The sequence below is a fragment of the Tigriopus californicus genome, chromosome 4 (genome assembly GCF_007210705.1).
Source record: "Tigriopus californicus strain San Diego chromosome 4, Tcal_SD_v2.1, whole genome shotgun sequence".
NCBI lineage: Eukaryota > Metazoa > Arthropoda > Copepoda > Harpacticoida > Harpacticidae > Tigriopus > Tigriopus californicus.
The window spans coordinates 8,757,254-8,778,672 of NC_081443.1; the positions used below are offsets into that span (position 1 = coordinate 8,757,254).

Below are 21,419 nucleotides of genomic sequence, written 5' to 3' on the forward strand. Positions count from 1 at the left end.
GTTCTATAGCCGTATGATATTGAGGATAGACATTTGGAGCCTGTATTTGAGGCAACATCTCTTTTTGGAACATATTGCGATGCAGTGGATGGTACTGAATTGGCGAAGAGGCCATTTCGAGAGAGTTTCAAGGTGTTCGCGGGGGTTTTTCGCCGGAATGCAAACTTTCCAGAGATCACAAGTGTTTGCTACTCCAACCAGAGGATATCTTTGCAACTGATCCGCGCCGACGTTATTTTGTCACTGTTCACCAATAATCCTCGTCTCTGAGTTAGACGAGCGGTGAACCGCAAGGACCTCGCACTCTCGAGATCCTCTCTGTCTTCCCTGCTCCAAAGGCTGCAGCCTTCGTTATGCTATGAAGTATGTTTTCACGAAGAGTCTCTTCGGAGAACCCTGGGTGTGGGCAAGCCCGAAGTCAAAATAAAAAGGGCCTCTCTCTACACAGAGCTGTTGGAAAGCGGGAGCGACCACACCAGAGAATGCAACGTAACGTTAGATGTACTCTATCTCAAATGTACGAACTGCCCAAGCTCGAAACTGAAGCTACTGATACAGGCTCTAAAGTATGTTTTCACTCTACTGTACACCATATATGTATTAGCTACATACAGTACAGTACATACTACTCTGAACCACGAAGATCCGAGTCTCAGCTGTGCATTTTACATTCATATTTCATTAAGGCTACAGGCACTTTAGTGCATATAATAATGCATGGGCTGATTATTTCTTTGTGGAATATGTGTTAAGAAATCCAATAGAAATGTGCAGTTGTTGTCGCTCTTCAACTTGGCCGTGCTCTCGAAATGCCTTCCTGTGCGCTCTGGTTTTCGAGGTCCTGGCAAAGCGTGGCGGTTTAACGAAATATACTCTACTATAGAAGGAGTAACATCCTGGTAGTTTTTAGATCTAACCAACGAATCCTGTGGAAATGAAAAACATCTTATATGGATCAAATTGTGCTTTGAAATAGGGCTGAATGTTTTGGAGATGATTAGAGAGCGGAATAATATCTTGTTTTGAGAGCTAGATATTAAAAGTTTTTTTCTAAACTGAGGCATATTATTGCTCTACAAAGGCTAGATACTCTTTCATCGGTACCTCAAGCACACACACGATAGCAAATGTTACTGAATGAGATTTGAATTGTCAAAGAAATTGCCAAAGATATAACATGAAATGAATAAAGAACTCTTAAAGGTTGTGAAATATTTGGAAGGTTCACTTTCACAATATTTCTGTTCCTGGTTTAAAACTGAAGCCTTATATTATCTGACCTTTTCAAATAGTCATATCATAATTTACTGTATTCCTGATTGCAAAAAGTGTTCCGTTTTCATGAATGAGGAGGGATAAAGTCAATGCAGGAATCAAATGCATCTTCAAATTTTAGCGTTTCTCTGCTTATCCAATTTTTAAGAATTAAGAATCCGAAGACTTCTTTGTAAGAATATGAGTATTGAACAAAATTCAAGTCCCTGATATTTTGGATATGAAAGCATCCTTTTTTATCAAGGTAAACACTTCACAAAGACACAAAATGAGCCGTGTTACTATCAGAGGAATAATCTGTATTAACATTTTTTTTTTGCAGTATGTTCAGAAAAAAGCTTTATTTTGGCCAATCAATGTTTCATATTTTGAAAAATAACATTCCGTTCTCTATAGAAATGCGCTTTGGCTGATATTGATGGAACACAAACACAGCCAGAGGTCGTCCAGTTCAATAGGAGGAGACGTGGTGTAGTGATTAGCGCAGTTTCCCAACATGAGAGAAGTCTCCGGTTCGATTCTCCTCCCCGACCTCTCTCAAGGAAACCTTTAGACGCCAACCACGCCCACAGTCGGAGAACCAATCTGATACGGATTACGACACTGCCTATCGGACCTTTATACGGATGATGTGATGGCTAGCTTCGCTGGCCGGGCGAGGTTACCCCTCCGACCCTAGCACCCCAAATACAAATACAATACCGAGAAGATAAGACAATGCGGTCTTTGTCGTAATTGGTATACATAGTGGCTTTGTTCTCGACTTGGACATTGTCGGATTGTTTGAGATCATTGAGATTCTCAAAAGAACTATCAATCATATAGTAGTATGATTGGCTATTATTACCCTGTTAAATGATATCGAGAGCAAAAGAAAAATTTGACCCTTGCACGTGTTATGGAAGCAAATGGAACTCGCTCTTTCTTTTTAATGTCAAAATCTTTTGCAACGAGATTGAGAAACCATTGCAGTTTCTCACGACCACTCTCAAGGTTATGGTTTTATTCGAGTGGGCTTGCTACAAGTTCTCCCGAAACTTACTTGAAATGTTATTTGACCATTGGATTGCTTGGACTTGGGATTTAATGTTCTATCATTGAAGTTTATGATATCATTCCGATCAATGCTTCGGGGAAAGAGTATCGATTCCAAAACGTACGGTGCCCTTCATAGTCGCAAGTCAGTGTGATAAAAGCCCATCTGCAAGCGTGGTTGTTAGAAGTACAAATGTCCCCTTCGCTTGACAAACAAGACATAATCGATATGGCGTACGTTGCTAAAATGAAGGCTGCGATATAATTTCATTTTATAACAAGCGTTTCATTCATGCCACTTTATGTTATTGAAGCATGAATCGAAATGTGTCAAGTGCACGCACAAAGCGAACAAAGGTTCGATGATAGAAAAATCCTAGGTATCAATTGCGAACAGGCCTATCCTCTTGCAACAGATATATCTAAAAGATAAATCGACTACTTCTTGCAACTTTTCTTCCTTGCTTGATCATAAAAGTTTTACTTGAACTGGATTGTGACAAGAATGAGTGGCGGCTGTTTTATTCTTTACGGAGTAAAGCTTTCAATGCGTAGCGAAGTCGATCAATTTGTCTCCTATGAAATTTTAATTTTAAACTAATTTATTCATGCCGATTGCCTCGGCTGTATGAAACTATGATGAATATTCAATGAAGATCCATAAAGTGGCTCTTGGGCGACCAAATTTCACGTGTTTCTTGAGTCCAGAACCCTCAACGTTCATATTTGTAGCGTAGGGCATTGATGAAAATGTTTGATAGCATATTTCAGTTCACAAGAGAAGAAAGAGTGCAGTAAAGCCATGATGAACCGCGCCTAGGATTTTTTCAAGTTTTTCATCGTGATCAATGACATGAATGGTTAATGTATTTCGAATTTGTCTTGAACAATTAAATGCTTTATGTCTTTTGCAATTCAAAATCGACGAATTTTCAACCCTTTCAATCGTCTTGATCTCTTGGAGAATTCCCATTCAGGTAAATTGGTAACCAATCAATAGATCAAGAATTTAATGTATTTCGAAACGGTCATTTTCAAATTAGTCCATTTTGTCACTGTAGTACTGCAGTATACGATTTTAATTATTCAATGGCCAAAAATCCGACAAGGCAAAATACAGTCAAATCTGCGGAGACTTGACAGAACCGAACCACCAGTTTAAAAGTTAACAAAAGCAATATTGTGCTGTATGTTGGTAACGACGAATGACATTTGAGCACTTAGCCGTCTAAAAACAAATGTATTTTGGGAATCAACATCGATGTCCAATATTCCTCTTTCAATCACATCGCCACTTATTTGATTCCAGAATTGGTATCTCATCGAATGGAACATCATCAGTTTCGCCACTTTGTTCTTGGGACGTCGAATCATCTGGCTTTGCTTGAAGGGATTGATTACACTAATCACTCCGAGTAATTGGTCCCAAAGTTTCATTATCGTGGCTCGAAGCTTAGCTTCATTGGGCATTCTTGTGAATTTATTCTACATCATTTACGTGATCCTTCTGAAATATCCTCTAGTCAATCTTTTCTGTCTCATTTATCCGTAAGTAATTTTTCCCCCCATGGTCGCTGCTCTCTCCTCCAATTATATGAAGTGGATGATCAATGTCTATTCTAGCGTTGTACTCTACTTTGTGCTCTTTGGGCTATCGGGCGAGCCCTTTCTGGAACTTATTCCCATCACGAGCCAAGGCAAGATGAAACTCCAAGTGGATCGGTCTGGCGTCTTTCGAATCAATTCACCCTTGGGATCCTCGTCCACGAGTGCTACTCCAGAAAGTGTGCGATCCGAAGTGGCCATGCTTAAGACAGACTTCAACATGAGGATCAAGCAAGCCGCCTTCAATTCTGTGTGTAGTGCGTATTACACAACTTTTGTACCACTCTCTTTCACCTCGGTAAGAGCCGTACATGAACGTACTGCATGTACTACTACTGAGTACTGACATTGATATACCGTACTCTGGGTGCCAAAGATTGCAACCTCTCCTTTGGGAACGATTCCACAGTGGCAAATGCAATGAAAATGTTCTAAAAATATGTCGGAATGTGATGGTATCTGATACATAAGGTTGCAATGGGCCACGAATTGTTCAGGATAGCAAGGGTTTCTTTTGAAGCTTTCTTTTCAGGCTGTTGTAACTCAATTGATCGTTAGTGTAATCGTTCCTGTAATGTACGTGGGGATCATTATCCGCACACTATTTTGACCTTTTGAGGGACAAACAAGGGAACTGACGTCAACTTTAGTTGATTGTAATCCTTATGGTATGAACAGCAATGAACATAAGTTGTCTTTTTGTCTTGTACTTTTGTCTTGCACTGTTGCTAGATTCTATACGAATTTCATGTTCTTATGATAGACATTACAATCACTTTCGTGTCCATCTTTGTATATGGTTATACACCTTCATATGTTTTTACGCCTTGCATTGGCATAACAAAGAGTAACAAAAAGTGAAAATTTATCATTGTAGTCCACCTTTTTGAAAGCAATCTCATCATCAAAATAAGAAAAGTTACCTCAAGTTCGACCAACCACACAATTACCCTCCTTTTGTCCATTGCTCCTGTGATAGTCAAAATATTACTGAAAATATTTTGAAACCTCTGAGAGAATCCTCTCATTTGACCTTACCTCAGAACTTATCAAGATTCTATAGAAAGCCCTTTTGCCAACCGCTCAATCGTCTGGGTTAAGCCTCGAATTCTCAATCACTTCAAGTGTGACCACTCATTTTTCTCTGCAGAGCTATTTGTATTACGAGATCAGCTGGGTCAGCCGTCATGTCATCTTGGTCTGGGTGGGATGCTTCACGTTGTACGCCTGTCAGTTGTTTCCAGCTGCTTACTCCCATCTTATGCATAAGTCGTCCGTGTGCTCCCTTGGGATTTGGAGCAAAATTGATGGCCGATTGTCACATAATTTCTATCACCAGTAAGTATATTGTTTCAAATCTGCCCTTATCTTTTACGATTCCAAATACAATATTAATAGAAAAACATAAATGGGAAGGGTCACCAAAAATACTAGTCTGAAAGGTTTTAGCGCAAAACTTATTTCGTAAAACTTCAGGACCTATGATAACTAGACAAAAAGCACTTTTATGAATTCGACGTAACAACCTTTGGTGCTCGAGTGTCACCATCTATCTGCCTTGCATTGTGGCCAAAACGCAAACTAGCCGCCACTATATGGTTCGAATTTTGCCCCTTAGTGGTCGTGTATTTGACCAATAATTCTTCTTAGGGTTCCACGTATTCTTTAATTGTTCCCTCTCATGTCTAGAACATTTCTATAATGTTTTTGACTATGGACTCGGCTTTAAGAAGTCTTTTGTCAAACCCGCTTTCTGACCATCCCTCTTGGTCAAGTTTGATTGTGTAAGAGTCATGGCTAATTATTTTCTTTGGTTCTGTGCACGCAGGTGAAATCACACAATTTTACACAATAAAGTTGGTCAATTACTCTAGCATTAAGCAAATGTAAGATAAGGCACTGTCAAAGAAATTCCTCCTGATTCAAGTCAATTGACCAGAAATTTGTAGCTCCCTTTACCACTATTTGGATGTTCCTGATGTGAAATAGATCAATAGGGGAGAAGTAAAACCCTCAACTATATTGTCTCAACATGGGCCAAATGAACATGATGATAAACGCTTTGGCCATGGTATTTTTTGACTTGCTTGGGCTGTTACGTGAAACCGCTAAAAGTACTTATTGTTCAGTTATCATTTAGAAAACAGATGTTTTCATGTATTTTGTTTGCCCCACGACTTCGGGTTTGGCATTAAACTCCATTTTCTGCGCCCCCATTATTTATGAGCAACCCTGTAGGTAAGTGAAAGTAGAATTATTCTTAGTATCACTCGGTTAATTGACGAGTTTTCAATGAGGTTTGTCAACATTAAAGAAGGTATGTAAAATAGAAAGCATCCACCAGAACACATTTATGTCCATGTTTTGTTGAGAACAATCAGGAGTATGGGAAGACCATGTTAACCAGTGCGGAGGAGAAACAGCACTTTTTCGTTGAGAGGAAAAGCAAGAAGATTGTCGAGAACCGGTTTTGGGCGCCGTCTTAACGTTTCTCATTTCAAAAGCTTCGTTTGAGCCCTTTGAAAAACAAACTTTTAGCTCTCTCACATTTCTTCTCGACGTCAAATTGCAATATTTTTCCTCGGCCTAATGATAACAATCTCAATCTAAGTGGGAACCTAACGCACCTGTAAATATTGAAACGCATTGTGATTGCAAGTCTGCAATGATATTGCCTTGTTTTCCCAGATGGAGTCCATCTCTTTTTGGTCGAAAGGTGTCATCGTGAGACATGGAAAGGATCTTTATCGCGGTGACGGCATCGTAAATGCGGCTGAGCCTGGAAATAGCTCACATACTCGATTCTCGGTATGTGTCCCGCCATATTTGATGTCATCTTTCATCTTTGTCGGATCAATTAACTTTCGTTTCTTTTTCTTTTCAGTGGCTTTTCTGCGACATGAGTTTTCCGGCTCTGATATTGCTGGTGGTTCAAACCGGATTGGTGGTCGCTCAACATGTATCGCTAAGTTTGTCCGTGTTTTGGTACATGTTGATCTCGGAGGCGATCCTGCTCTTCGCCAATTATTATGCTTGTTTCAAGTCATTTCGGAAATTCTATGTCCTTTCCAAAGTTCAATGTACCGAGGAATCATTTCTCAAAGGTGTCGAAGAGCACTTGAACTAGTAGATCTTCGTGCTTAATATTTCTTTTTTGCTTAAAAAGCCCGAATTGTCGTCAAATAAAAAGTTATCTCTGATTGATCTCGTCGACAACAAGAGTATCTTATTTCCTTTCTTCCGAACGAAGTCTTCGAGTCATGATTGTTTATCTCGCTTTTGTCGATCAGAGATGGATTTACACAGTTGGTTACAAAGTAAATGATGAAGAATCGATATCTGACACACAGATGAGGGTTGAAAACGGCATTCGCTGAACAAACAAATGGCAATCTTTGTCTTGGCAATAACGTAGACGAACCTCCGGATTCATGGCTGTGACCTTTCCATGGCAAGGATTATGGGATTTAGTATTGTTCGTAAGTGTCGGCATTTCGACAACCACTAAAGCAGTATTGGAAGCTTCTCTAAAACGGAAGAAGAGAATAGCATTCATCTCATTATAAGTTTTTCTTATGTAACACATAGCACTCTCAATATAAGACCTAATCAAAACTGATTTTCAAAGAAATAATCTCCAAAGATACAATAGAAGACCGTAGGTAAATGGATTCTCAATTTGTCAAAAAGAAAGAAAATCTGCCTTTTCCGGATTTTAGGATTACAGTCGAACAAATCATGGTTCCTGTTTTTCAAGATATGCAACCATTCGTAAACAAATTGCAAGGCCTCAAGTACGCTTGATATTGAAGCAAAGCGGTCTCAAATTGACCGGTATCTTTGCAAATAAACATTTTTTTATTTACTCTTTTTGTGTTTCTCCCCATCTCCCGTGAGACTGTTTGGGCGGTTTTATTATTCTGCTCATACCAACCCAGCTTTTTTCTCTTTGCCTCTTAATGAATTTATTAATTGCCATTTCAAAATAAAATAGAACGAAAACTAAGACCCCTGCAGCCATCCAAAGGCTCGACGCGAAACCAAATCATAAAGGTCTGTTGCTAGCAAGGTTACAAAAGGTGACCTATTAAAGTATTGCTCAATCATCATCATCATCATTTGGCAATTCATTTTCCCAATGCGCAAAAACCTTGATCATACGCCAAAATTTAATAAGAGAAACAAACCAAGGAATTGCGGTTCGAAAAGGAAAACATAAGGGAAAATACGGCCAATGAACATGAAAAAAAACATCAATAAGCTATTGGGTGCTCTCAGCTAATAATTTGGATGGGTTTTGAAGCCTGGGAAATTTAGAGATTAAAATACTTTTTTCACGAAAACTTCCGCAGATTTGGGGCTTTGAGGCTTTATCAAGAAATGATATTATCTGACGTGCCGTTAAATTTCATAGAAGGTATCCCATTTCACCTTTACTGTCTGTAACGGGTTCTTAGAAATGTTTTCAAAGCAAAACTGTCGTTTCCGCGACGTCATTGCTCACAAGAATTGTTATTCATTCAATCAACGAACAAAATACGAGCAATTTCAAAAATGTTCATTCACAACCCAAAAAGTGAGGCCCATCTACTTGGTTCATACATTACATTCACATGGGCTGGAGACGTAATGACATTGAGAGAATTGGATACGAATGCCTCGATTTTTCATTTGATATTTTCAAAATAGAAGAGCGGATGTTATTTACTTTTTGTCCTACATCGGTAATACCCGTATGTTAGCTGAAAACTGAACTATGTTGGCTTTCCTTCTATGTTTTTCCCTTGTCATGTTTCTAATGTATCTAGATAGAAGAATGCATTAATACACGAACTTCTAAAAATATGAACTGTGAACGAGCTTCCCGCCAAATCGGCCTCCCCTTGGTCAGAGCAACTCTGAGTCACTTTTCCAACCAAAATAATAGAATAAAAAACGTAGATCTCGTCATTCAAAGGTAGGCCATTTTGTATTACTTGCTTGCAAAATGTGATTCGTTTCAAAGTTATGTTGTCAAAAGCTTATGTAACTGACCAAGAGCAAGCCGAAAATTCGAATTTTATCTAGTGCTAGTGTTTACCACATCACTTTGGACCTATCTCCTGAGTTCCCTAAGCAAAGTTTAGGGCTCAAACTTGACCAAATTTATCTCTTCAACAAGACCTTTGGTCGTATGAAGTGCTTGTTTGGAATAAAGTGAACGGTTTAGGCAATGAGCATTTTTTGCCTCCCTTCGCAGTTCACACCTCTAGTAGTCCTTGATTATTGCAAGAAGGTTTCTTAGCCTTTTTTTCATCTGTTGAGGGATCGACGAACAGCTTTTTATCAAAGATCAAACAGTTTTCGGAGTAAGTGCTTCACCAAAACTAAAAGCATTCACCACAAAGAACAATGAAGGCAACGATTCCATTGTGTTTATTGTTATGAAGGGTTAAAGTTCGGGCCATGTTCAGTGCCAGGGAAATATTCTCGTGTTTAATGGTTTCAGCTTCCAATGTAGTTAACCAACCATACCAGTTTCCGGTATATCATTATTATAGATATCTAAAAACATGTAAGGTTTTAACCATATCTAATCAACAAAAAAGATCCGGTGAGGAAGGAAATCCGTGGACCTAACTGCGAGCTATCTAAACCTATAAATAGGTCGGATATCCAATTAGAAGGAACTCAACCCTTGCCAAGTTCTTTCAAGTCTTATCTGAATGTTCCCATAGGTTACGAAAGTAACTCATTTTACCTTGACGCGCCCAGGCAACTCCAACCAAAAGTCATGTTGGGGGCACAATGCGATCCCCGATCGCCCTTGTAGGACATTCCAGAAGATCCCGCCCATGAAATACAGGAGAACGATTATCTGAAAGGAACTCAACTGAAAAGAACGCTCCTTCACGCTTGACATTGACCATTAAACTTACAAAGAGAACCAAGAAAACTGTCCCCAAAACACTCATGATGATCGTGCGATGATGCCACAGGGATCAAGGAAGCATTCAGATTAATCGATTAGGTTCTGGATATGAAGGATTCTTATAAGTCAAAATAAGGGACTGTGATTGGTAGCTTGAACAGCAAGACACACAAGTGTCGATAACGCTGTCATAAAGTTTCCTGGGAAGCGATAGGTTGATAGGTTCTTCCTGCGACTGCTGATGTCGAACTCAGTTACCTTGTTATTGGATACAGACCATGCACACTCTTTTTGGACGGCAACCCCGATTGAAGGCTTTTATGCACTCAACCTCGAGGCAATCTCGTTCATTGGTCGTCTCTTATGTCCCGCCTTTGATTTTACTTTAGGTTTATTTGGTGCGATGCATATGTTTATTGGATATCAACGGTTAAAATATGCATGATTCCATTAAGATACATCAATCGATAGAAATCTAAAAACTGGGTGGGCGCTATCATAGCACTAATCCTTCAAAATTGAATTGGCCTCCAGCATCTTTCTTGGATTGAATGTGCTTCAGAGTGTTGCCCAAGTGCAATTGGATTTGATTAGCCTCTTCCCCGTGTTCCAAGTTTGGCAACTCTTCTTTAATCTGATTGATGAAGTGTTGGATCATTTCGATAGAGATGGTGGAGTGGCCTTTCTCATAGAAATAGATGTACTTGTTGAACAATTCCACAAACAGTTGCACCTTGGTGCCCACATCCATGCATTGGGAAGCGATCTTCATTCCCTTTTTCAGACACTCCAAGACCTTCTTTTCATCGCGTAACTAGAAGATGAAGAAATTAAAAAAAGCCTTGTTCCAAAACGTTTGCTCAAAGGTCAAGACCGTGGTATCTGTCTCCGAGTCGGATTGAGCTTCTTTTTGGCAACAAAACAAAGCATTTGATTGAAGAAATGCATTAACGTATTTTATAACGATGGATCACACTCAACACTCAAAAGTACGGATGGACTCCTCGTTTTCTACTTGAGATTTCTTTTTGAACAATTTTAACGAGACCTAGACCACTCCCCTTTTTATTTCTCTCCGTGCACGACAAGGGACCTTTTACGTCTAGTGTATACTTTACCTCACTTCCACCATTGGCTCGGGTTTTTCCACTCCAAAACACTTGGGAACACACCTGAATGGCTCGGCATTGATCTGGTTTTTTTAGGAGTTTCGATGCGGCCAAAGCGCATTGAGTTCGCAGAGGATTATGGTTTTCTTCCGAGAAACACGTCATCTGTTCCAAAGTGCCGATGATCAGCGTGATCGCGGCTAACTGGGCCCGGGAATCAGAGATCTCGTCTTCGTAAATCGAAAATGCCTGAAATGACTCACATTCCGTAAGCCTTGGGAAAGGGCAATATGAAGTATAGACATATCAACCTTACCTGAGACATCAACTCGTAAGCGACGGTCTCTTGATTTTCACACGGAATCCTATCCAAGGCCAACGCTCCCTGAAGATACATCCGTAATGGAAGCTCAGCCATTTCTGCCTTTACTAAAGCTCCAATGGTGGTAAGACAGAACTGGAAGATCTTTCCCACTTTCTTCTCCCATTTATCATCCTAAAATGAGCTTGGTAAGTGATGATGGGAATGCATTTATCTTTATTTGTGTCTTGAGTAAACCTGAATAGACCTCATACCTGATCCCTGATTCCATAAAAGGTTTTTGCCAACTTAAAAGCCAACATGATAACGGGAGGGAGGGTGAATCTCAATCGTTTTGGACCTCCCAGTCCAAAATGCTTTCTGGCCACATTCAAGATCAAATACTGCTGGTCAGGGTCATTGGAAACCAACAAGTGAACCAATCTTCCCATGAGAGCTAAAATGAAGAGGTTCATTACCCATTAATTAAACAGAACACCAAAGCTCAATTCACCCCACAACGATGAATAAAGTCGATCAGCATCGTTCTGCGATCATTCGTCTAGTAAAATACGAAAACATTTTTTACCCGATTCATGTGCGCAATTCCAAGTCAATTGATATCATCTTTCGATTCGCTCAAAAACGCATTTTGAGAGCAAAAAACTTACATTGCTCCTCCAAAAACTCTTCCGGGTCGTCCCAATCTTCGACTTTGGGTCCATCCTCTTGATCACTGACCAATGGCGCCAACATCGTTAGAATAGTATCGGCCATTTCAGACGTAGCAATGGTGGTTTCGTTCTCAATCACATTGTCCACGATGAAGCTGGACATGGACTTCCGACCTTCGAAATCGAACATGTTCAGCAACGGCGTGAAATTAGCCAACCTCAAGACCGTCAGAATGTCGTTGAAGTTTACAATGGGAATCTTCAGGAGTTTCTCCATTTCCCGACCAACAGGCGTGGCAAACTCCACCCTGTAATGATAAGCAAACCCCATGATTTGTTCGAGTGATCTGTGAAAATCTACCAGAATTGTGGCTCACTTTTCTAACTTGGTGTCATCGAACAGCTTTTTGGTCTCTTCGAGAACCGAATCAATGTACTCATTCTTTCCCGGGTAGCATTTGTGGGCCATGTTGATCAAGGACACCTGCAGGGACACGATGTCTTCGGGTGGAATGTCTTCTCGTCCACTGATGATGGCACTAATCTCTTGGGAGAAGATTTCGAAAAGCTTGATTTCCTCCGGAATCCCATCCGAGTCCTCTCTAGAAATGCAATCGTATTCGAGGTTAATCTGAGTTGAATAAGAAAACGTTGCTAATAGGGGGATGATTGTACCTTTGGGCATACAAGGCTAAGCGATCGATCAAGGAGATTATGACATTCTTAACATTTACGGCAGGATGGAGTTGGCCGCAAGCATTCAGAAAGTTGGTCAAAGTCGCCAAATGCAATTCATCCGGGAAAACTTGAATAATGCATTCCATCAAATACTCCTGGGCAATGGCATCGCGACATGATACCACTTGCTCGAGGATCCCCGGCAGAACCACTCTCTTATACCTAAGGTAAGGAATATTCATAATCTTGTCCATAGCAGCAATGTTTTCAAAACCGGCGAACCGAACCATTCGAACACATACATGGTGACGTCGATATTGTCCAGTTGAGATAGGCGAACCAAATTGGTTCCCACGAGGATCCTGAGTTCCATGCGTTCCTTTTCCTTCTTATCTCTCTCCCTAGAGTGGCCTTGATGCTGCATTCGGACCCACAGTTTGTTCATCTCGGCAAAATTGGTCAATATGAAATCGATAGAATCCTCAATCTAAGAAAGAAATTCGCTCCATTAGACTGCATTGATCCTCCCTATCGATAAGAGATTAAACTTACGTTTCCATCATCCTTGCCCACAGAGCTCTCTAGAGTATCGGGTAAAATGTTGCGGGTGCACTGGAGGAGATAGTTCCGAAGGAACAACCCCCGCAGAGGATGCTGGACGCCACGACACATTTCCACCAAATCTCGAAGAATATCTCGTCTCGAGTACTCATTTGTTTTAATATAAACCAAACCCACGGTGATGAGCAAATACCTGAAACAAACGAAATATCCTTCTTGGACTATTTTCCACAAGAGAAAAAGCAAAAGTCTTACATTCTAGGAACAATGTTGCCGGCATATTGGACCAATTCATAGAGATCGGCCACTTTCCGACCCTTTTGAAACTCATCCAGCAAATACGACTCCAAATGTCGCATCTCGTCACAAACTGACATATACAACTCGTAATAGGATTTTGGAGATAGCAACGACGTCCGCAGTTCGCCTAAAATTCATCAAAAACCGTATTATAATCTGACCATCGACTGAATTTCCTCATAGTCCTCACTACGGAATGGCAATACACGAAGCGCAATAGCTCCTATTAATTCATCAATACAAGATAATATCAATAACCTACTCAGGACGGATGAAGCGTGCTTGAGCCCATCCATAATTTTGTTCTTGTCCAAGCAACGCTTCATCTCAAACGATTGCACCTTGACCACAAGAAGGGCATCCTCCAAGAGCTTTTCTTGCTCGTCCATTCTGCCACCAAGGGTCTGAAATCATGCAATAATACCTTAGCCTTCTTTTTAGCCTATCCATCAACTTCAGGCACAAGACCTTTCGACCTTACCATTGGTTTGGGGATGGAACACTTCAATCAAGAGCACCGGTTGTCGACCTTCAGATCTTTCAGTACAGGATGTATTCACTTACTGTACTAGCCAACATTTCCAAGTTTCATGCACTTGACAAAACAGGCCCAACTTCAAGGGAGGAGGATTTTCCATCTGAGCTCTTCCTGAAAAGGGCAGTTTCGGCAGTAGCTGGTCAGCTGACGAATTGGCCGGAGAAACGCGCGGATTTTATTTAGAAATGGAACCTATTTTCGATAGACGTTTTATACGGTTTATTGTGATTGAATTTCGGAAATATGGTAATAGCTTCAAGCATGATACATGTCAGTGTAAGAATTGCAATCACAGCACTTAAATACTCGCTTTGTGGGTAGGCGATAACAAGATTTGAAGTTCTTTTTACGTCAGTGCGGTTACTTCTTGCCGATGGTGATGCCGTTGTTGGCATTGTTGATCAAACCCGTGATCACGACACCTTTCAGGATACCTGCTCCCAAAAGAAGCGCGGATCGAGTAAGTTCACCTTTGTGTAGGTGTAGGTACTCATCCTCGTGGCCTAGAACAAGAACAATAAGATGGTGGTGGAGGTCATGTCATGTCATGCAATTTGGGTGTAGGTGTTTTACCAAATCCATAGCTGTGTGGTCTCGTTGGTGGGTAGTAAGAGGTGGGTGGATTGTAAGATGGACGATAAGAAGGTTTGTACGACGGAGCAGGGGGAGGTGCTTGGTGATGGTAGTGGTGATGGGTCACGGGGGCTCCGTATGAAGGGGATGGCGCACCATATCCAGCTTGTGGAGCTCCGTAGCCTTGGGATGGGGCATCATATCCGGATTGGGGAGCCCCATATCCATGGTCTGCCACTGGTAAGGCAGAGCTTAGAATGGCACTCACACTGGATACGAAACAAAACTGCAAGGGAATTGGATTCGATAATATTATTTAAGGTTGCTTGATATATGAACGAGTTGTTCAGTTCCTGAATTGTTGCTTTTTTCTTCTTCTGGTTCATTGGAGTTCTTCAAAGCAAAATAAAAGTCATTTCAGACCTCAACACCGTTACTCGAATCGCATTACCCGCGAAAACTATTCTTAGTCATCGAACGATATTTCAAACCAAAAAAAAGAAGGAAACCCCATTTCGTGATTTGGTTAACCTTGAACAAGCACGCTCACGCAACTTGGTCAACAGGTCTGATAGCATCTCTCACTCGCGGCTTATATCCTCATCCTCGGTTAGTCTTAAAACACTTCCGTAAAACAAAACACAACTTTCCGCAGGTGATTAATGCATTTACTCTTGATGCTTCAGGAAAGAACAACTCAGAAAGTAGAAGGAAAAAACAGATCGGAGATACCATAAATGGTATGTTCAATCACAGGAAATGTATGAAACATTTACCCTTGAATAGCATAAGCCAATATTGAACAACGCTTAGTACTAAAAGTATCTTACCAATAATATTTTAGTCATGATGACTTTGAGTAAAAAGAACACCCAAATGTATCCGATTCTAGCGAGTTCTTGACGCACACTAAGCAAATGCCAGAACTTTACTACAAGAAATTGTTCGATATGCTCGTGCCTTCGGAGCACCCACAAAACACTGAATTCCTCTTCTGTATGCTGTAAAGAGGTCCTAGTTTGAGAGCGTGGGATTATGTTGCGCAGGTTGAACGGATCAGGAAGGAAGGATGCGATCAAGCCATGGACGCCCCCAACCAATACGGAAATGTGGCGATTGTCTGTCTCAACACTGAGATAACTTGAAAAAACATTTTTGTTATCATTGACCCGTAACCAAGCGATTACCATAGTTTAAAGTTCAAAAATGCTCACTTAGAGCAAGCATAGGAACTGGTTGGGATTTGGTAAGGCTGATTTTATTATTTTTGAGCACCAAAGTAAATTAAACCCGGTTGACTTGAAAATTAAGTCAGTGAAAATGTAGGCCTATTTTTGCTTCTTTGTTGCATTTAAGCAGTATGACATTTGGCTGGTGAATCAACTATTGGGCGGATTTATTGTATTTGTCTTAAAAAACCAGTTCTCCACAAGTTTGACCGTGAAATCAGAACACATGTCAGAAATTAAAAATCTTCATAGTTTTCTTTCTTGGCGAAAAAGAGAATTGTTACAATGCAGAAAAATACCTATATGAGATGGGTATATGAGTACAAACCAAAAGTTTTTGCAAGATCGATTCGAACATTTTTTTTGAAAACCTAACAATATCTACCTCAATACCGCCCTTAATCCAAATTTATGAAAAGCATTTTCGTTCTCTCTCCCTGGATTTTGCCCAAAGTTTATTTTCCATCCACTTTAACCCTCCCCCTTTTCCCATTAAGTTTAAATTCAACTGACTTTTAAAAATCTTGTACCTAAAATTGTTCAAAACTGAAAGCCTGAGTAAGTATTGTCAAAAAGGCCCAATGAAGAAGAAAAAAAGGGTGCGCCCTTTACCATTACCGCTCTGAGTCGTTATTTCGTGCGATTGTTAGGGCCGTCAAAAAATCGCATAGGGGATGATAAGCATTGACCGCAAGTTTACATTAAAGTCATTAAGAATGGCACAAAAATTATGAAAATAGAGCTAGCGGTCATAACGTTTACAATAGCTATTAGCTAGATCTGTCTCTTAAAGTTAAAAGTTTACGGAATCGAAAGGCCATGCCTTACTTTGGAGCCCAGTATTTCACATAACGTCGTTGTTGCATTAGTAAAAGAATGGTAGTATCGTCAAATTCATCTTGCTCTCAGATTTCTTAAAATTTAACGAGATCAATCCTTGCCTAAGGTTATCTCCCATCATATTTTTGGATGGTAATATTGAAAAAAGAGAACAGTTTTTATGAGGAGCCAAGGTGTATACTTAAAGACATCAAGGAATGGTATTTTTATCGTAAATTGCCTTTTGTATTTGATCATGCTTGATTTGAGTAAGTATTTTAAGGAATAATATTTCATATTAATCATGCAAGAAGGAAGCACACGTTTGTTGCCAACAACGATGGAAGGTTAAGTTATGTTTAATGTTCTTACATGTTTGTAGGTAAACGGTACGAACGGTTCACCAATCTTTTACATATTCCTTATCTTCATGACCATAGTATATTTTCAAAAGGAAATAAATGAATTATGAAAAAAACGAAAAATAAGAAAATTTGAAGCCAATGAAAACTAAAAATATGTACTTGAACCCCTCAGATTGAAGCAGATCGCGTAACATTTCTAGTGCTAGCAAATGCTCTTTAAAGAAACAAAAAAGGTTTTAGAAATCCTAACCCAAAGCTTCCATAGAGTAGACACAAAAGTAGGGAACAAATATCAACATGTAAACCTGTAAATTCTACAATAGTCTAATGACAAATCTGTCACAATAAAGCAAAATCATAAAAAATCATCACAAGTTAAAAACTAACGTATAACATTGCTGATGATTAGAAGTGCAATGAAAATGCTCAAAATCTGCAAGATGTAAACCATTTTGAGACAATGGCAAAATTTGCTTCCATACATGTAATAATTTTTCTACAAAGAACTGTATAACATGCTCCATGAGATTGGGATCCAAGGCAAGGTTCTCAATTGGTTAAGAAGTTTCATTTATGGTAAGAAGCAATTGCTTAGGGTTGAGGAATCCCTTAGTGACATACATGATGTCAAGTCGGATGTCCCTCAGGGCTCCATTTTGGGTCCTCTCCTTTTCATTATCTTCATTGCTCCGCTTCAGAAGCTTGGTAGTAGTAATGCCAGTATCTCTTCCTATGCTGATGATATAAAATTGGAAGTTGGTAGAGATGGTCAGAATTCCGGTTGTTTGGTAGAGGTCCTAGACCAAATCTACTCTTGAGTTGCTGCGAGTAACATGGTACTGAATGGAATGAAATTCCGCTCAATGACCTTTGCACCGACGCCATTAGACACTCCACTATTAGATGATGAAGGTAAGGGCATTCAGCAGGTCTTATTCATGAAGGATTTAGGTGTAGTCCTCAAAGATAATGGAGAGTTCGATGAGCATATCCACTTGAAAGTGGGTAAAGCTTTTCAAACATGTGGTTGGATACATCGCACGTTTAAGTTTAGAGATAGTATAACGATGCTAACTCTGTACAAGTCGATTGTTCAGCCCCATCTTGAATATGCCTCTCCCATTTGGGCTCCAATTAGTTCAGCAGGTTTGCAAAAGCTCGAGCAGGTCCAAAGATGTTTTACTAGGAACATTGAGGATATGAGAGAGCTCTCGTACTGGAAGAGGTTAGAAAGGTGAAATTGTACAATATTCAAAGAAGGTATGAAAGGTATCTGATACTGTACGTCTTCAAAAGCATTCATGAGCTTTGTCCCAACCCAGGATTTAGAGTCAATTCTAGTGACCGTAGAAGCTTACAAAAACAACTTATTGCTCGAATGACGAGTGTGTTGAGACTGGCAACGCTAGTCAAATTCGAGCTGTTAGATGATCTAGTAGTAAGAGATCAAGATTATTTGGAGGCCATCATGGACTTGGCCCGGATGGTGCGCCATCTCAGTTTCTTGTGACATGCTCATTGGTTCTTGATCCTGTTTTACTCGTATTTGATGCGTTGCATCTTGGATCAGGGCAAGTTTCCTTCTTCACAAAAGTTAGCTTATGCTGTTCCAATTTTCAAAGCGTAAGTTAGATAAGCCGCTCCCCAGTATCTACATATAGGCCGATTTCTCTCGCTTCGAATATTGTGAGGGTGTTTGAGAAGATCATGAAGTTCAAATTTGTAAAAAAAATGATATCCATGAAGTCCTTCCTCCTAGCCATCATGGGTTCCGAGCACATTTTAGCACGGTTACCCAACCGATTGATCACATAAAGTTGATCATTGAGGGACTGTGTAGGGAGTCATGTAGTTTATTTTGACTATGCTGCGGCCTCTGACAAGGCGGGTCGTGGCCTGTTAGTTAACAGGATCCATGAGATTGGGATCCAAGGCAAGGTTCTCAATTGGTTAAGAAGTTTCATTTGAGGTAAGAAGCAATTGATTAAGGTTAAGGGATCTCATAGTGGCATATATGATGTCGAAGTAGGTGTTCCTCATGGCTCCATTTTAGGTCTTCTCCTTTTTATCATCTTCATTGCTTCACTATAGAGGCGTAGTAACAGGGCTTGAGTGATGGCGTTATTTATTCGGTAACGTTACTGATAACGCGTAAAATTTCTGCAAATGGAATTGCATCAGTAACGGAACGCCTTTTAGCCCTCCCGTTACCGTTATTTTTGTTTTAAGCGAGGGAAGTATTGAGAGTAGTAAGAATTCCTTCCCGATTTTTTAAAAGTAGTTCCTTCTCAAAAGCAATTACTTATTTGCTACTGATGTGATCAAATGAAAAATTATGGGAGGTTACGACTAGGGTTATCAATTTACATTTTTTGTAACGTATGACATTTCTAGTTGCAGTTTTAGGCCATCTTTTTTTCACAAAAGTACCAGTATTGGTAACGGTAACAATCAGACTTGCTTGAACCGTTACCGTTACTTTGCAGAAAAAAATAGTCTTGCCCGATCTTTCTCAAGGAAACTTTGAGATTCTAGCTACACCCACAGAAAGAGAACCAATCTGCTACCGAACATGAAGCTAGCTATCGCAATTTGGAAAATGGACGATGTGCAACCTCCGACCCTATCACCCCCCAACCAAAAATATAAAAAAATAAAAATAACTCTGCAAAAAGAAACCGTTTTATGCGATATTTTTAACGTTTAGTAAATATGACGTGAAACAAATGACGAATATACGAGGGTACAAGGGTTGTTTGGTTACAATCTTTTTTCACTTTTACAAAACATTTTGACTACTAATTTTTCATCTTTCTTTTCATGATAAAAAAAGTTAACATAAGGCCAGTATTCCACTGGCTTGACGCGAGCCAAATCAAAGCAATATTTTGAAGCTAAATTACAGGTTGCCGTGATGTTAGTAGCAATGTCATGCATCACAGAAAATTTAAATTAAAAACCTTAGTCACAGCCTCCCGTGATTATTCATTTGATCCCATCAGCAGCAAATAAGTCATCACTCTTGACACGGAAAGTAATATTAACAGGAGAGCTAAAAAACCAGTTCCGCTACAGATACCCTTACTTTTGCCAATAAGTAACCCGTCACTCAAGCCCTGGTAACGGTATAGTATCGATGTTTTAAGGGAGTAACGGTAACGGAGTGGTTTTTATCGGTTACAGTTCAAGCCCTGTCTAGTAGTTTTGTCAATATCTCTTGTTATGCTAATGATGAAGAATTAGTTTGTTGTATGAATGGTCAAGATTCCGGTTCTCTGGTCCTAGAACGAATCTATTCTTGAGTTGTTGGGAGTAATTTGGCCTTGAAAGGAATGAAATTCCCCTCAATAGCATTTGAGTCGACTCCATTAAGCACTCCGCTTTTAGATAATGGATTTGAAAGTATTGAGCGGGTCTCGACCGTCAAAGATTGAGGTGTAGTCAGTCCTCCAAAATAATGGAAAGTTCGATGAGCACATTTCAAACATGTGGTTTGATTTTTCGAACATTGAAGTCCAGAAATACTATCACGATACTAACTCTGTACAAGTCGATTGTTCAGCGACATCTTGAATATGCTTCACCTATTTGGGCTCCATTGAGTTCAACAGGTTTGCAAAAGGTCGTGCAGTTGCGAAGATGTTGTACCAGGAACATTGAAGAGAGAGAGCTCGTGTTCTGGGAGAGACTAGAAAGGTTTTTCAAGAGCATTCATGAACTTTGCCCCAACCCAGGTTTTAGGGTCAATAATAGTGACGTAGAGGCGCAACGTGCCTTTTTTTGAGCATGTTTAAGCCCTCTAGAATCCAGCTCAGGTTGAACAATGAAGTCCACCTCTTTTCTTTATCGGCCTCCTTCATTGTTTTCAATTTACTTCCCTTCAATATTCGTAGAGAGTAGGTAGATGTTATTGATTTGGTAGTATTGTTCAAGTCAGACTGGGTTAAGTTTTAGCCCACAATTCCCGATCAATCCTTCAATTCAAATTCGTTCGTTGGTAGACCAAATGTTACAAAAAGATTAGTGATAATGATTATACAAATTATTATCTTTCATTTTAATTGCTTTGTTTTAACAAATTGAACTAGCTCAACATTATGTGTAAAATTGAAATTATTCTTGTGCCTTTTTTCTAATATTGAGAATTGCAATGTTTGCGAATTCTTGTCAACCAACAAGAGGGGAGTATGAGGCCAAAATCGGTAAAAACTGACCCAATAAAACTGATAAAGGTAACAGCAATGTTGCTGGAAGAAATCATCACGTAATTTCTATTCACACAAATACTACTACTAGATATGCACTCAATTTTGTCATGATAGTGTTCCAAAATTTACTTACTTTTGAATTAGGGCTCTTGAATGACAGGGTGTACATTACATTTGTTCTCCGTTTGCATCTGCACTGTAGCTATCAAGTTTTGATTTTAAGAGCGGAAATGTATGT

The 21,419-nt window shown here is 39.7% G+C and overlaps 3 protein-coding genes across 3 annotated transcripts in view; 1 reads left to right on the forward strand and 2 right to left on the reverse strand.

The window, feature by feature from the left end:
* The window catches only part of LOC131878953 (transmembrane protein 39A-A-like), a 17,285-nt gene extending 10,166 nt beyond the window's left edge, over window positions 1–7,119 (forward strand). Inside the window, 6 exon segments of the mRNA XM_059225118.1 lie at window positions 3,620–3,858; window positions 3,934–4,213; window positions 5,066–5,253; window positions 6,604–6,611; window positions 6,614–6,723; window positions 6,800–7,119. Coding sequence (XP_059081101.1) covers window positions 3,620–3,858; window positions 3,934–4,213; window positions 5,066–5,253; window positions 6,604–6,611; window positions 6,614–6,723; window positions 6,800–7,042 — 1,068 coding nt within the window. The 3' untranslated portion in view covers window positions 7,043–7,119.
* A 48-nt stretch (window positions 7,120–7,167) lies between these two features.
* Window positions 7,168–14,088, reverse strand: LOC131878952 (vacuolar protein sorting-associated protein 35-like). The gene is made up of 14 exons (XM_059225117.1): window positions 13,931–14,088; window positions 13,712–13,853; window positions 13,405–13,576; window positions 13,141–13,342; window positions 12,891–13,075; window positions 12,586–12,810; window positions 12,288–12,512; window positions 11,908–12,218; window positions 11,512–11,693; window positions 11,252–11,431; window positions 10,945–11,184; window positions 9,834–10,640; window positions 9,656–9,772; window positions 7,168–7,442 (listed from the first exon to the last, which is right to left on the reverse strand). The coding sequence occupies exons 1-12, from the start codon at window positions 13,931–13,933 to the stop codon at window positions 10,323–10,325; spliced, it is 2,385 nt and encodes a 794-aa protein (XP_059081100.1). The 5' UTR covers window positions 13,934–14,088; the 3' UTR covers window positions 7,168–7,442; window positions 9,656–9,772; window positions 9,834–10,322.
* Window positions 14,089–14,199: 111 nt separating this feature from the next.
* On the reverse strand, window positions 14,200–14,846 carry LOC131878954 (postacrosomal sheath WW domain-binding protein-like; the record flags this gene model as incomplete). The annotated part of the gene is given in 2 exon segments (XM_059225119.1): window positions 14,200–14,490; window positions 14,561–14,846. Coding segments are annotated over 2 exon segments (429 nt in total), but the record flags the coding sequence as incomplete, so codon positions are not given.
* Window positions 14,847–21,419: the final 6,573 nt, after the last annotated feature.

Coding starts and splice junctions, on each gene's coding strand:
- LOC131878952 (XM_059225117.1), bottom strand. Junction 13,076..13,140: donor TGGGCAAGGATGATGGAAAC/GTAAGTTTAATC, acceptor TTTCTTTCTTAG/ATTGAGGATTCTATCGATTT. Junction 11,185..11,251: donor CTTACGAGTTGATGTCTCAG/GTAAGGTTGATA, acceptor GAGTCATTTCAG/GCATTTTCGATTTACGAAGA.